This window comes from Lathyrus oleraceus, chromosome 5, assembly GCF_024323335.1.
Source record: "Lathyrus oleraceus cultivar Zhongwan6 chromosome 5, CAAS_Psat_ZW6_1.0, whole genome shotgun sequence".
In the NCBI taxonomy this organism is placed as follows: domain Eukaryota; kingdom Viridiplantae; phylum Streptophyta; class Magnoliopsida; order Fabales; family Fabaceae; genus Lathyrus; species Lathyrus oleraceus.
The window spans coordinates 143,643,382-143,660,477 of record NC_066583.1 but is presented as its reverse complement, the minus strand read 5'-3'; the positions used below and the strand labels follow the sequence as shown (position 1 = coordinate 143,660,477).

Here is a 17,096-nt window from a genome sequence, read left to right as displayed (position 1 = left end):
TGTCTTACACTATATGGATAACATAAATAATGATCTCTTTTGACGTGACAAACTTAATTTATCAACCTAACTATATCATTGCATTGATGCTATAGAACTTTTAGGTGAGTGACATATTGAAACTAAGGGTGGAAAAACGAATCGTGGCCCGCAGGCCGGTCTAACGGGTGTGTGGGGCAGGTAAGCAGACCTAAAATCCCAACTTAACCCTCCATTTTTTGGCAGGTGCGCGGGTCGACTATGACCCTTTTTGCCACCCTTAACCACACCCTAACTGGCCACGTCATCGCATGTGTCAAGAATGGGTATCAAAGAATCTCAATGATGAAATCACCTTAAATATGCATGTTCTCCATCACTTTTTCAAAAATCTCGGATTACAACATGGAGGCCGACCGACGATACTTAAGCCTTCCTCCGGCTCCTTCAATGCCCAACAAAGCCTTAAGGGCAACTGTTATGAACCAACCAAAATGTCCAATTAACCAAATTCCAATCCATTTCAAGTCCACTCTACTCGATCCAATATATTAAACATATCACACACTATGAGAAGATACACAACCTCTGATCTCCAATTTCACTATATTCATCTTGAATCTTGAACCGATTTTGGAGTTAAAGTGTTAACCATGAAGGTCCAACCCACGTCTTCGTAAATGAGATCAGAGCCATCATTCAAGATCCCTATTATCCCATTCTCTTCATTTCTGGATCTCAAACGGAACAATGATGAAGATGAAAATGAATAGGGAAAAATATTAAGAATTTAGATGTTAGTGGTTCACCATTAGATTTAATAGATCTTCAAAATCCAATATTATTCTATTTAAAGAAAAATATCAAATGATTAAAATAAAATAAAAAAGATTAATGAGGTATTTCACCAATAATATTGGTACCTTAAACTTTTAAAAAGTTGACGAAAATGACTAATTGACTAACAAAATCAATTTTAAAAGACCGACTATTTATATTTGTTAAATAGAAAACCAACATAAAAATAAAAAGAGATTGAAAAAACTAATTAAACCTAGCTTATTTCATATATCATGGATATCTTTAAAAACAACATTGTCTCAAACATTCACTAAATAAATCAATTTCATAGTAAAATTAAATTTGCACGGGGATCCACCATGTCCCTCTCAATTTAATTTCATGGCGGTTTCGAGGGGCTACCCATCAGAATTTCGTGTTGAAATCAAATGTCACATTTTTTTTGTTGACAGACAAAATAATACTAATAATTATTAGAAATTCATATACAAAACTGTAAATAATAGAGTTCAAACTTTAACGATAGCGTTTAACATAACAATATCGTTTATCTCAGTCAAAATAAGATTTTCAAACCATCCATATCATTTCTTCCCGTCGAGATAAGATTTTCAGACCATTGACGTTCTTTCTTTCACATAATAAACACATGTAAAGATATACTCATAATGAAATACATAGATTTCCAGACCATTAACGTTCTTTCACATAATAAACACATGTAAAGATATACTTATAATGAAATTCATGTTTAATGTATGCTCAAGTATTTATAACAGTGGGAGATAACATCTCAAGAGACTTAAACATGACACACCTAAATTAAAACTTGTACTTTGGATTGACAATATTCTTTGATTTTACTTGGATAGATACTCATCTTGTAATGAGTGGATGATATTCATAATTTCCACAATAATGAAAGAGTCGAATCACTTAATTAAAGCAGCATGAAACCGTTATTAGCAACAAAAACTCAGATTAATGAAATAACAAGAGTCACTAAGCAGCATGGCATAGCGTGTATATATAAAAAAAACACCTTTATCCGAAGCAGGACACCTAGAAAGAAGTCAAAGAAACGAAACCCAAGATTAGGATTAAATGAATCCAGAGCATTGTGGGGTTTTGGCGGTTGGTTAGGGTTTAATTTTAGAGAGAGAAAATGAAAAAACAAAAGTGATTCATTCCATCTCTCTTACGTTCTATCCACCAGCAACCACGCCTTTCGTTTCCTTCCCTCTACATTTCGTCTCCTCGCACTGTGTTGTCGGTCACGCACACTCTTCTATCTACAGGTTCCTACACTTTCCCTTTTTCTTTTATTTCTTCCGTTTATTGATTTCTTTTCTCACTTAAGGTTTTTTTTTTTTGGTTATGAATTGGGGATTAGGGTTTTTTGTTGCTGCGATTTCGTCTCATTGTATTCAAATCGGATGAGCTCTTTCGATTTTTATTGTGGGGTTTAGTGTGGATTTTGCTTACTCAGATTTGCTGTGCTGGCTATGTATTTTGCTGGGATTATGTTTTTTTTGTTTTTTTTTGTTTCAAGTTCTTTGAAGTTCGGGTCTGGTTTAGTTGATCCGTTACTGTTTGATTTGATGGTTGGGGAAATGAGAGAGCGTGGTAAAGCAAAGATGTTGTTTGTTTGTAGGGTTTCTTTAGTTTTGCAATATAACAGTTAGATAAGCTGTTTTGGGAACTCTTGTGTGCCAAGAAATCTAATGTTTTTACTCTGTTGGATTTTCTTTGTTTTTTTTAATGTATGAGCTTATTGGGTGTGCTTAAGTTTCTCTATTTTTTCAGCCTAGTGAACTTTAGTTTATGAATACTGCTTTCGCTTGTGTTGGCATACTGATAACTTGTTCCATTTTTGCGACACAATCAACCTTTGTTAACCAATGATCACCCGATGAGCTTTTAGGTTATTGTTAATTGTTCGTGTGTTGCTAATGCAGCTTACTGCATTGAAGATCTATATCTGGTTACGGAGATCGGCAAAGCACTTGCTGTAGTTTAACGTAGAGGTGCAGGGATGGATAGGTGGGGTGTTCATCATCGACAGCCATTCATTGGTTGGCATGGGGGAAATGAGAGTTCTTTTCCTGATGTTACTACCAAGGAAGAGGAATCGGACAATGACGAAGAAGACGTCATTATTAAAAATGAACCTGTCTTTTTTCCAGAATTTAAGAAAAGGAAGCGCCTCAGCCTCAGTCAGCTTAGAGAGGTGAAAGAGGAGTCATGCGAGAAGCTTAGTCAGCTTAGAGAGGTGAAAGAGGAGTCTTGTGGAAAGATTGGTCAGCTTAGAGAGGTGAAAGAGGAGTATTATGGGAAGGAAAGCGGTAGCAAGAGTAAGAGAAAGAAGAATGATAATAAGGAAAGATGGTCAAGCGAGAGGTGAAGCAAATATATAATTTTCTTTTACCATGCTTTATTTACTTCTATTCAACCATTCCGCGATAAGTAATTGTATATGAGGTAATCATCTAATTTAATGTAGGTACAAATTGGCTGAGCAAAGCATGTGGGAGGTATTGAAGGCAGAGGGCGCGACTTTTGAAAGCCCAATAACCCGAGCTGCACTAAGATCATCTGCCCGTAAATTCATTGGTGATACTGGACTTCTAGACCACTTATTGAAACACATTGATGGTAAAGTGGCACCTGGAGGGACTGATCGGTTCCGAAGATGGTTCAACACCGACGGAGTCATGGAGTATTGGTTGGAGAGTGCTGATTTGGATGGTGTCCGGCAGGATGCTGGGGTGTATGACCCCTACTGGATACCACCATCCACTGTTAGGGCAACCCCTGCCCCTTGCAAGGATACTGATTCTTCTGATGAATTGAAGCAACTTAAAATGGAAATGGCCCAAATGAAGAAGTATTGAACTTGGAAACTGTTTTTCAATTTTTTTTATGGTTGCTATTATATTTTCCTGATGACTTTATTTGCATAGCAGAGATATGCAGGAGCTCGTTGCCGAGAAGAAAAAGAAAAATGAAAGTAACATGATGAAGGTGAATTTTGAATGCTTTAATAATTAATGATTTTTCTGTCTCCTAAAATGCTTTATAGTTGTCTTATGTTGGGTTTCAATGGCAGGAGGCTTTCAAAGAACTTGTGAAGTGGAAAGCTATAACTGACCATCGCCTAACTGAAATCATGGCTTCCTTGAAGAATTTGCAGGTATATAGGCAGTATTGTTATTGTTACTACTCTGTAGTCCTTCAAGATCTAATGGGATTCATGTATGGTAAACACTTCCCTTTTTATATGTTACTTATGTGATATCTGGCTTACTATAGTTCTGTATATTGACAGGGCAAGTCTGGTGAAATGGTGACTTGGAAAACCGAAGTGGAGCAACATCTTATGGACATAACAAATAAATTGAATGAACTTCAAGCACCAAGAGAATGCACTACTTTTAGCCCTCCTTCAGAGAAATGGAAAGATTGGTTAGAAGCCACTAACCCATGCAATACCCAAGAGGATGCATTGGCAACTTGGATCGGGAGTTCAGAACTACTTAATGTTCCACAAGAGTGTTTACTTGAATATCCCTACACAGGCATGCCAACTCAGCCACTCAATGAAGAACCCACTAACAAGAAGAGGTAATCTATTTAGTCAAATTCTTTAGCCTAATCACCAAATCGGCACACACCTCCTTCGAAGTGGAAAAAACCAAGAAGGGGAAAAAGTTGATATTGTTTTAGTGTTCATCATTTTCTATTTCCTTCGGAATCATAGTGATGCGGAGGAGCTAATGCCCACAATGCAAGATGATCAACCCAATGTCACCCCAGATTCTTCTACAACTGTTAATTCAAAGGCAGACATTGACAACTCATTGATAATGTTTCAGGTGATGGCAATAGTGTGTATATATGACACTTAGTCCAAATCTTTTTTTCCTTCTTCTCAATGTATTAATGATTCACTATTTTTGTGCAGGAGATGTTTATGGATTTATTCAAATGGAAAGAAAAGATGGAGCAGCAGCTGCTGGATGTATCAAACACTGTATATGGCATGCTAGCAATGAAGTAGACTTTGCTCTGAGGTACCAGGCCTTAGGATAGGATTATAACCCCAGCTTCTCTTCAAAAGTTTTTCTTTACTCTTTAAAATGGTAGAGTTTAGATATCGTACAGCATTAACAATCTGATACTGAAAATCTTTGCCAACCACTAAGTTCATGGAAGAGGTTGAACCTTGCCTACTTGTCGAGCTGCAAATTGTTGATAGGTTTGACTGGCCTTTTATAGAGTATAGTTTGTTCTAATTTGAGAGGCAGGTCTTCGGAGGGTCTGAAATTGGTTGTATTATTGACTTGTTGGTTAAGATTACCAGTTCCTTTTAGTACAGGTCTTTAGGTAGGCTTTACCTGAAATTTACATATTAGCTAGAATTATTTGATGAGAATTTGTACTTGACCTATTGGGGGAACAAGTTGCCATATCTATATATAGAATTTCTGCAATATCAAATAGCATCTCGTGGATTACAAAATGTAGTTTGTTTTGAACCCGTCTAGTGTAATCCGACTAATTTCCGATGGCGACGATGTTGATGACCTTGTGGGTGGAGGTGGATTAAACTGGTGATAGAAACTTATAAAGAGAGATAGAGACCAATAGTAATTTCAAACGCTTGTTAGTAACGGTTAAGTTAGTATTGAATTTTGGGTGGTGAATGTTTCAGAAATTTTCCAAACAAATTTGGTATTTGCGATTGACAGTGATTAACAAGGAATTATTGTATCGATCAATAATGTCTATTTTGGCTTGCCTTTTTATTTTTTGATGTGAGAAAACTTATATAATTTCATTTAGGTTTTAAATAAATATTTGAAAATTTGTTTCTAATTTAATGTTTTGCGTCTTTTAATTTAATGTTTTGTTTTAGTCCCTTAATTTAATATTATCGCTTTAGTCATTTAATTTAATAATTCGTTTCAATCCTTTAATTAAAAAACGTTACAAATTAGTCATTTAAATTCGATAACTTAAATGGTCATTTTCGTTAAAGTTTGATAAAAAACTGATAAAAAATGTTAAGTTATGTTAAGTTATGATGAAGTCCACTTTTATATTATAAAGTAGGATTACCTTCACTTAGTGAAGACCTTATTGCTATTTAACCCTACTTTATAATACAACATTTATTTAAACCTTGAGTGTAACAAGTCCTAAGTGAAGGTGAAGGCAAAGTTAATCTAAAAATAACTTCAGTGGAAATTTTACTTTACCATGTTAACATGATTTAATGTTTTTTTTTTGACAGAATTTGATGAAAATGATCATTTAGACTAACGAAATGAATTTAAGAGACTAACAATTAAATTAAGAGATTAAATCGAAATATTAAATTAAATTAAAGACCTTGGAAACTAAATATATCTTAATTTTAATATTTGAAATCCTTAATTTTTCATAATGTTTCATCTTCACTTGTTTCATTATCTATTTTCATTTTTTTTCTCTAAATTTTTGTACACATAGCTTTTTTTACAAACGTTTGGCTCTTCCGTGTACGATGATCCAACTTACAAAGTAGCTTGATTTGATCAAAATTTGAGTTGAGGACACGCGCCATCTACGATAATGACACCATGTTATTAATTTATTGAAACTTGAGGTCCGTCCTCCCCCGCCTGCCTAACACTTACCAACAACCATCATATGAATCAGTCGAAAGTAGGGTGTTAATTCTAGCAACCAACAACTTATTTTTGTTGCAATCGGCTCTAGCATAAAAATCGCAACTCCCCATCAAGTAATTGTCACTTAAAGCATTGTGTGAAAAACGTGACAAAAGTATGTGCTTCAGTTGTGATGAAAAAATTCACTCTAACCACTGCTGTAAATATAGAATGATGGTGTTGTGCAGCCATGAAGACTAAAAAGAAGAAGACAAGGAGGTCAAGGAAACAACAGAAGTGAGTTTACAATCTCTGACCAATCTGATAGATCCACTAATATTTGGAATTTTGGCCAAACACCAGGCATAAACATTAGAGGTGCTAATAGGATAGACAACAACAATAGTTTTGGGGATTTTTTTAATGCATCCATATGTTTTTTATGCCACATGCAAAATTTAAAAAATACTTCATTATTTTCGGAGATGTATCTTCGGAATTATTAAAAGGTCGGTTAATGTTAACATATTTTTGAGATGCATCTCCGAAATATGTTGAGGGGTTAAATCGCACCATACTCTTCTCCTTCTTCATATCACATAACTCAAACTTCAACTCAACTTTAACTCTCAAATTTCTTATCTACACCAAATCAAATTTGTAACATCATCCATCTTCATCAAAAACATCAATTTCTTGTAAGTTTTTTGAGTTTTCGATAAATGTTTGAGTTTGGGTGTAAATGAGTAAAAATTAATGATAGGGTTACAAATGAGTATAAATCACATTTAAGATAGTTTAGTCATAGTGTACTAGTTGTTTGTGGTTGAAATTGATGATCAAAACAATTTTTTTGAGCTGCATTGTCGTATATTTCACCATTGACGCGACTTTTGAGTTGTAGAAAATTTCGGAGATGCATCTCTGAAATTTTTCAACGATTTAGTTACCCATTAACTGAAGATGCATCTCCGAAATTTTTCAATGATTTAATTTTCCAGAAACCAAATATGCATCTCCAGAATTTTTTCAGTCTTTGATTTTTTTTATTTTCTTACTTGATTTTCTCAGGGATGCTCATGTGAGATTTGTATACCTGAAGAAGGTATATGAGGATACACTCCTGAGTGCACAACATGCTGATGGTAATGATGAACAGGTGGCGCTCCACAGATCGCATGCATTGAGGCCTCATTTCCCCTGCTAGCATGATCCCGACTATGCATCATACTCAACTTAGTTGTTGGTGCTCGGATACTCTAACCTCAGGAAGACTTCCATAACCAAACTCAAGCTATTTTATAAAATTACGCCTACCGCACTTCCCAGGCTATTAGAGGAATCGTCCATGAATACCACCCAGGTATGGTCTGGCTCTAAAGGCATAAGGGTCATTTCGGCTAGGAAATCGGTGAACAACTGGGCTTTTAAAGCTTTCATTTCCTCCAAGGACACTTCAAACTTAGACAACTCGATGACCTATTTTGCCAGACGCCATACCAGATCCAGATGGTGTAGCACCTATTTTAGACATAAATCCTTCCAAACCACTATGATTGTGTGAGGAAGTACAATGAAGCTTATTCGATGATATTACTAAATCCAAGACGGCCTTCTCAATTTTCTAGTATCATATTCCCGCCCCCTCTAGGGCCTTTGAAATGAAGTACACCAGGCTCTGGTTGACGTTGGAATATCTAATTAAGACGAAGTTTACTGCCTCCTCAACAATGACTAGGTACCGATACAAAAATTCCCCCCAGAAGTGATCGGGTAAGTACCGTTGGCGTAGCTAAGAACCTCTTCAAAGATTCAAACGCCTTTTCGTAATCATGTGTCCGCTCGAAGTCATCCTTTTTCCTTAACAATATGTAAAAAAGTAGAGTGTGTTGTGCAAATTTTGAAATGAATTTGTTCAAGGAAATCAACATACCATTCAGCTTCTAAACCTCCATTTTCGATTCCTCTCTCTATCAAATAGAAGCTCGGGAACTTTCCAGTCCCTACCTCGAAAGTGCACTTTTTGGATTGAGTCGCATATGATACTTTCGAACCCTCCTAAATACACACTGAAGGTGTTGAGTGTGAAGCTCTTCCAATCTAGATTTTACAATCATATCATACATATATACTTTGAGTGTCTCCCCTATTTCGTCTTGGGAAATCTTGTTCATCATCCTCTGATAGGTCACCCCTACATTCTTTAGCACGAAGGACATGACATGTTAGACGATAGTACCGATCTAGAAGGGGGGTTGAATAGATCAATTTTTGAAATTTAGCGTTTTTTAAAAACGTTTTCATCGATTGCGGAAGCACCCTAGATTTTAATCTTCTAAACGATCCGTTAAAGGAAAGATTGGATATGCGTGAAACCGAATGGAATAACTGAGATAGAGATAATCAACCACTATCTAAATCAATCGATTAACCACTATAATCCTTGATATCGTTACCTCTAATAATGCTTAAACGCAATAAGAGATCAAGTAAAATATTACTAAATTTGTGTGAGATTAATTTTATCGAACACTTGGTGTGCACTCCACACCAAGTTTCAATTTCACTCAAATTGGATGTGCAGAATTTTACTCAGCTGCAATCAAAGTGATTGCACCAATTTATCGAACAATTACTATGCACAACAATCAAGCGATATTGATTTTACTATTAATTTCACACAAACCATAATTAATGCAGAATTTAAAGAGTTAAGAGATAGAGAGAACACGACCGAATTTGTTGAGGCAATTCCCCTATCATCCTCGCTTAGGGTACATCTGCCCTCAATTCTAAATCTAGAATTGAGATGTTTTTATTAACACGTTGCAAGGTCAATGCAAGAGAACAAATGATCACCACCAATCAACCCATAGAGTTCTTACATATCCTATTCTATTATCTCCCCTTGATTCGAGTTGAACTAAGTCCTTCAAGCGCTTCGAACAAACCTCTGGTTACCGCTACCTTATTGCAAGAACGCCACGTTCCCCAAAACTTCAGCTCGGCTGATTTCGAACGCAAATCGCTTTAACCCTAAGCTTTCTTCACAATCCTCCGGTTACCGTTACTTGTTTGACCAAACCCACTGTTCTTCAAACTTTTCACTCAGCTGAATCTGCGAAGCAAAGGTTAGTGCAAAAAACCCCAATTCTTGGAGGGCAAAATCCTAATGGTTTTATTCAAGAAAAACCTACACAAAGCCTCAACCCAAACTAAGATAATCCAATCTTATTTGGACGTTATCACAACAGCAATGCACAATGCTCAACAAAGATTATTATGTGTGATTATTGAGAAATACAATGAAGACTGAAGATAATGAGCACTTTGGTGTATATCTTTCACTTTTCTTTTTCTTGTTGAATAAGAGACTTTAGAATATTTATATGATGCATGGACAACCTAACAGACATAACAGAATTATTTTGCAAAATTACACAGCAGAAAATTAAGTCTAAGCAGCGGCCACTCGACCTGTTCATACAGGTCACTCGACCTGTATGGACCCGACGACAAATTATTCAAGTAAAACAGGCGATGAGTCGACTCAAAGGGGATGAGTCGACTCAAACAGAGTTTTTCCAGGGTTTAGTCGACCTACGACTCGACCTGTTCAGACCCATGACTACATGGTTCAAATGAGAATAGGCATTTAGTTGACGCAACATATGGATGAGTCGACTCATTCAGTTTTCCAAGGATTAAGTCAACCTGTGGCATGACCTATTCAGACCCGAGAATTACGCTCTGAGTCATTGAGTCGAACTGTGACTCGACCTGATCAGACCCGAGAGTTACGCTCCGAGTCATGAGTCGACTCACAGGTCTTAAACACCCAAAAATGAGTTTTGAGATGTATTTTGACCAATTTAAACCGATCTCCTATGAACCTAGGATATTTACTATGATCAAGTGCATGATTCACATCTATGATATGATCATGTATGCCTGGACACGTTGAGCCTATATTTTGAACATGTTAGAGGATGAATGCATTCCATGATATGATGATATTGTCTAAAGTACACGTTATGGGCGATTAGAAAGGTTTGACATCATTAAAATAAGGACTAGGCATATTTGCCCTCACATACTCCCCTTTTTTGATGATGGCAAACCGTAGCACAATCGTGTACTTTGATAGACATCCTCCCCTTGATTTTATGCATGCCTTCAAACATTATACTATTATCCTTCTGCTACATCAGCTATTGTGTTTGTTTCCATTGCTTATCCCCCTTTGACAACATCAAAAAGAACCAATGAAACGGTCAACATGAAATAAAGATATCCAGAAGCACTTAGTCAACTACTTTGCAACATATAGACATCAACAACCATGCACATAACTGTAACACCTCAAAATTTGCCCTCCTCTCTTGGGACTAGCATTATCATTGTACATGTCATTTTTAGGTCATTAGTCATTGCATATTGCATATCATGTGGTTACATTGTGCAAATCATTCTCCTAAGTCTTGTACAGAAGATGAGGAAGTCAAAGAGCAAAGCCTAGGGTTTATTGACTGATCATTGATCATCTGAGGATGGGGCAATTCAAATTAGGGTTTCATGGTTCTCAATGGATATTGGTCTTCATCTTGATTGCAATGATACATCATCATCATCATGGTTGGGTATCATCAGGGCATTGAAGCTCATTCCTTGAGATTAGGGTTTTGACCACTGGTCAGCCCTAATCAGTTGCATTGGGCCAATCAGGGCATGATCAGGAGATGGGGTCTATGATGGTTATGGGGTTCATAATATGATTTTATTGAGTTAATTGAAGCTAGGGTTTCACCCTTGAGCCATTTCAGTTGAAGATTGGGGCTCAGTTGGATCAATGCATTGCCAGATTCATCTATCAGTTGGAAAAGTCAACTGTGGTCAACTGTACATGATCTGATGGATTTGGAGGTGGAAATAAGTTGGATACACTTCATTCATGTTGGAACAAGTGTTATTTGACATCTCAAAGCTTAAGAATGGAGAAAATCAAGTCAGGACAAAAACTGCCAAAAATAGAAAGTGACTTGTAATGGAAGTTTCCAAAAATGGAAAGTTTTGGACCTCAAGACCACGTGTCCAAGAATGCTTCAAATGAAAATTTGTTCAACATGAAAGTTGTAGATATTGTTCTCACCTTTCCAAAAAGTCCAAGAACTTGAAATTCCCATGTATGGTTGGAAAGTTATGGCTCAGTGAATTTCAAAAATGACCCATAATCAGGAGGCCATAACTTCCACATGGATTGTCCAAATTGGAAGTTCTTTATATGCACAAACTCCATTTGACATGTACTTTCATGGTGCATAATTGGATTTTCCCAAAAATGGTCAATGCAAAAAGTCAAATTTCAACTGGACAGTTAAATGGACCAGGGGCAAAATTGTCCAACTTGTGAAATAATTGGAATTTTTGAGTGGGGATTTTTGCAACACCTCATAAATGGTATTTGAAACTTGTTGGAATCATCATAACATGTCAAAGCTTCATGGTTTGGAAAATGGCTTTTGAAATGAAATTGCAAAAATGGACAAAGTGCCACCACATAGTGAATTTCCAAAATACTCATCCAATGAGAGTGAAACAAGTTGCAACAGCTCACACATGTCATTTTGAGAGTGTGTGAGCTGTCCATGAGGTGGCAATGAGCTGGCATGGGAAGTTCCAATTTTGCCCTTACTTGAAATTAACCAATTTCACTAATCATTCCATTTGGTTAATTAAACATGGTTAAGTGGTGATTAAGCAATCATATATATTCATAATCATCATCTAATCATAACAGAATTTCACCATTCCCAAAATCAGATCAAAATTCATCAAATTCTCCAAGAATCTCTCAAGAACACTTCACACTCAAATTCATCAAACTTCCTCCACTCTTGCTCAATTTGCGAAATTCTTTTGGCATTGATCTTGATTCATCATCATCTCCATCTGTTTTGGAAGATTGGAAGGAAAGGAGCTTTGAATCGTGACTGCACATACAAGCATCATTCATGGCAAATCGAGGTTTCATGCATTAGGAGCTGATTTGTTCGAACCTGAGCACATCATTCAATTGCTTGGAGCATCTAGTTCATCTGTTCGTGGAAAAAACGCACGAATTCATCCAATACAACACTGCAATTTCCAGGTTTCCAATTTTTCGAATCTCAAGATTTGCTCAATTGTTGTATGCGTTCTATAGTTTGTTGAATGTAGATCATGGTGATGCTTTTAGTTTTAGGAATGGATAACTATAGATCGCGTAATCTTGATTAGAAGTTTCGAACCAAAACCCTAACTCGATCGATTCAGATAATATAGCAACATTTAGGTTAAATCGAGTTCACATTCGTATTCTATGTTAGAAGACCTTTCCAACGGATGTTTGATTGTGCGTTTTGATGATGATTCTGTATTCACGTGTTCTTGGCATTGCTGGACTTGGAAGATGAAGTTCTGGAAATAAAACTGTGTTTGATCCAATTTTTGGTTTGAAAATTCAAATAAGCTGTTTACCGCCCCGCGTGTAACTATTTACAATACTGCCATTAGTGAATCCATTTAATTAATTTAATTCTAAAAAAATTGCTAAAAATTCATTTCAACTTTAAAAAACTCATAAAAAATTCATAAAAAATCAGAAAAATATGGGAATTTTTGTGTTGACTTCCTAATTCTCTGTAGAATTTTGTTGACCTATTTTTGGAAGTTGTGCTTGGAGAGAATTTAGTTTGACCTAGGGTTGATTAACATGTGTGCAATTTTGATACATTCTACCATATCCATTGTGAAATCCTCATGCTGTGAAATAAATTCTTGAAAATTTTTGTGGTGATTGTAGACTGGTTGATGCTTATTTACATGTAAATTTCATGAATTTTGGATTCCTGGTGTTTGAGTTATGAATTTTGGAATCTAGGTGTGACAATTTGTGTCACACCTCATTGTGTCAACTTGCTGGATTTATTTGAATGACCTAGGCTTGTTAGAATGATGTGAAATTTTGCATGGATGTTCATTAACATGTTAAGATGCTATGTGAATTTTTGTGGAATTTTATGTGGCATTTTCAAATTGATTGCTATTTTTCATCTCTGTTGGTTGATTATACAAGTTCATGTGACACATGTTTGAATATTTGATTGTGAAATGCTCATATGGTATTGAATGATCATGAAATTTGGTATGATAGTTGTAGACACATGATGTGACATCCCTGTTTTGGTCTCATTCATTTCTTTATTGTTTTCATTGAGTTATGAATTTTTGAAGTGAATGCATGTGTTGATGTTGTGATTTGGAGCATATAATTGTGTCTGTTTTTGTTGATTTTCATTGACATGGTTCCATTTGTCTAAATAAGCTAAAATTTGACATGTTGGACCTTGATTATGTCCTGTTTAGGTGTAAATTATTTGAGGATTTTTAGAATTGTTTTGATATGGATTTGAATGCAATAGTTCTGTTTGGATGTTTGGTGTTCCATTTGAACTAGTTTGGATTGTTTTGTGCATAAAATGAACATGATGAATGGTATGAGCATGGGACTAATTGTGTTGGCTTTTGTTTGACATTAATTTGAGTTTGGTTGGATATCCCTTGCTGTTTAGGAATTTTTCTTGCCTTTGGACCCTAGGCTTGGCCTAGTGGTCTAGTTTCTAACATTTGATTGAGTTTTCAGGATGAAAAGGTGCAATGCTTATGGAGAATGATCCAAGTCAATTCAATTGATGTTGTTTGATGTTTGCACACTAACATAACCTTGTTTTGTAGGTTGTGAAGTTTGGGCTTGAGCTCATAGCTTGCCTTTGTTGTGCATTAGTTTGTATAGTCTGACTGATTAATATTTGCTGTTTATTTTTGTCTGTCTGAGTACTAACTGTGTTTGACTGTTTCCAGGTACTTTTAGTTGCTCAGTTCCTTGTGAACTTTTGCTTTGCTTTGCTTAAGCAACTTGCATTGAGGTATAACTTCCTAACTTCATGTAGTCTGGAGACCCGGTCTGTTATTTGACCGGGCAAACTGTCTGAAGTCCTCCTTAAGAGGCAATGTTTGTGATTGTTTAATATTGTGCCTAAGCAGGTAAAGTCCTTAATCAAGGCAATTGGTGGAAGGTAGGGATATGCAATCTATCCCCCACTATTCAGTTGAGTCTTCTCCTTGCTCCCATTACATGGTTGTAGCATTGAGATCACAAGCCCAAGATCTTGTGCAGTGCACATTGTGTCAGAGTCTCTGAGTATAGAAGGGTTCCCCCATTCTGGACCCATGCTCATTTGTCAGAAGCTCTCCCTGGTCAGGGATAAGAGCTGTGAGGTCTGATCCTCACTTCACCTCTCATCTGCTTCACCTTAGCCTCGTAATGGCAAGGTTAAGAGCAAACACAACCCGTACAGATGACTTGCTGAGGCAGTCAAACCTATTGTGTGAGCCCACTTGTTTGGTTATAGTGCGTGCTTTGTGGATATCTGTTTGAGATGCTTGTTCTCATTTGATGTATGCTTGAATTATTTTGTATGCTTGTATGCTTGCTTCTTTCCTGGATAGGAGTAGTTTGCTTATGCAAGTAGGATAGAAAACTGAACTTAGGGCAACGATGCATGACAACACTAGGCTCGAGTCCAGCTCCCTAGTAGTGTGTCTTTCCCTGGTTTCTGGCTAGTAATTCAGTCCCTTTCAGGGGAACTACATCGCCCTGATCCTTGTTCCAGACGAGGTATGTAGGCAGGTGGTCGTGCGAGACCACTCCGGGCAACCTTTTTCTTTTTTGCGTATGGTTACTTGTTATCTGATGGTGTTTTGGCTCGGATGCCGACGTAAGCCCAGTGATTGGCTGTCGGGCTCCACGTTTGCCCTTTTGAGTGTGTTTTGGTTCGGATGCTGACGTAATTCCATCAAGTGGTTGTCGGGCTCCATGTTTGCCACCCTTGTGTGTTTGTATGTTTTGTGTTGTTTGGCGTGCGTAAGCCGAACTACAGTGGCTCTGATTCTCGTTCCAGACGAGATATGTAGGCATAGGATGCGATGTCCTATCGAGCTCCCTTCTGTTAACCCCACCTGTGTTCCTTGCGTGTGTGTGTGATGTTTAGCAACCTTTTCTTTCTTAGAACGTGGATCCCGTCGAGTACGACGGACGTGAGGGGTGCTAATACCTTCCCCTTGCGTAACCGACTCCCTTACCCTTTCTCTTTGGTCGCAAGACCATTTCCTTTCCAGGTTTCTCTGAGCGTTTCCTTTCCCTATCTTGGGATAAATAACGCGCAGTGGCGGCTCTGTGTTGTATTTTTATTTGAGCCTCGCCGGTTGATTTTTCGCAGGATGCGACAACTGGCGACTCTGCTGGGGACAACCCGGATGTAGACCTATGCTGGTCCATCTTCCTTAAGCGAGTCCTTCCTAGCGTTCTAGGATAGTTTAGGTTGCTTGTTTTGTGTTATTTATCGCATTTATTATTCTAACCAGTGTATATATTTGCATAAATATTTGCATGCATCATACTATCATGTTGTTGCCGTCCTCTGTGCAGGTGGTTCCCTCTGTTTGGGGTGGGTGTTCTGAGTGGGGCTAAAACCCAGGCCCGAGTATACACCTAGGATTAGCGTGGTCTCGCGTCGCTCACATGTCGGTTGGGCATGATGTTGCGATGTGACATACCACAAGCCGGACGAGGTTCATCTGAGAAGTGCTCTTCCAATGGGGTTTTCCACTTTGGTTGGGTTATCTCTGTTGAGCTGTTGACTCTGGTGACCGATCATTTCCCGGATCTTTGGTTTAGACGATCTCAGGAGAGCTACAATGGCACACCCGAAAGGGCAAACCCATTGAGTATCTCCGCCCGATTGTCGAGACTATTATCCGCCTTAGGATGACCTGTTTAGAATTTACCTGTGAGGGGAGGGTTGATTCTTTCAGATGCATTGCTCAGATGGTGACTTTTTGTTCCGTGGATCAGAGTCCTATTTATAAGTCGGATTTATGGCCATTTATTGCCGAGACGCCGGAGTGCTGTCCGTGTTATTTATCAGTGGGGATCCGTTTATTTCAGGATTCCCTGGGCCGAGTTATTTATCAGTGGGGATCCGTTTATTTCAGGATTCCCCGGGCCGATTCAGGTGATGATGAGTATATGCTCAGAGATTGGTGATGGTGATGATGATGATGTATCTTTCTTCCGTTTATTTCGGAACCCGTGGGTCAGATTTGTGGTTACATATTCCTCAGATGGTTGTGATCGGTTCAGAGGTCAGGGCTGTGACTCAGAGCAACAGATGATCAGAGGACTTGGAGGATGGCAATGCATTGCATACATCTGCATCATTCTCATTTTGCACTCATCTGCACCTAAACTACGTCTAGCCATATGGGGAGTATTATTGATTGAGAATCTGGTTGAGAGACATCTTGAATGTTAGAATGTTATTGTCAAAATATTATCCGTCTCGATGAAACCAGAATCAAAGGACGGAATTTTCCTCATATGGATAGATGTTGCATCCATGCATACTAACCCATTTGCTGTTTTGTAGGTGTCAACCGGTGAGCCTAGCTCGTTTGCTCAGATATCCTGCTGGGGGCAACAAATCCAAACTGATGGATCCTCCCAACGCCGACATCCTCGAACTGAAAGAGATGGTGAGGGATTTGTTCAGTGTTGTGCAAGGG

General features: G+C 37.6%; 1 protein-coding gene across 1 annotated transcript; it reads left to right on the top strand.

Moving 5' to 3' along the window:
* Nucleotides 1–1,780: 1,780 nt before the first annotated feature.
* LOC127078775 (protein DYAD) lies at nt 1,781–5,302 on the top strand. The gene is made up of 8 exons (XM_051019209.1): nt 1,781–2,078; nt 2,739–3,180; nt 3,284–3,667; nt 3,747–3,804; nt 3,890–3,973; nt 4,109–4,404; nt 4,541–4,655; nt 4,745–5,302. Exons 2-8 carry the CDS (start codon nt 2,816–2,818, stop codon nt 4,838–4,840), a joined length of 1,398 nt encoding a protein of 465 aa, XP_050875166.1. The 5' UTR covers nt 1,781–2,078; nt 2,739–2,815; the 3' UTR covers nt 4,841–5,302.
* The last annotated feature ends 11,794 nt before the right edge of the window (nt 5,303–17,096 follow it).

Bases quoted from the DNA above. Each gene is read 5' to 3' on its own strand.
- LOC127078775 (XM_051019209.1), top strand. From the start codon at position 2,816: ATGGATAGGTGGGGTGTTCATCATCGACAGCCATTCATTGGTTGGCAT. The intron at 3,805-3,889 runs GTGAATTTTGAA...TTTCAATGGCAG, and splicing joins ATGAAAGTAACATGATGAAG to GAGGCTTTCAAAGAACTTGT. The intron at 4,405-4,540 runs GTAATCTATTTA...TCGGAATCATAG, and splicing joins GAACCCACTAACAAGAAGAG to TGATGCGGAGGAGCTAATGC.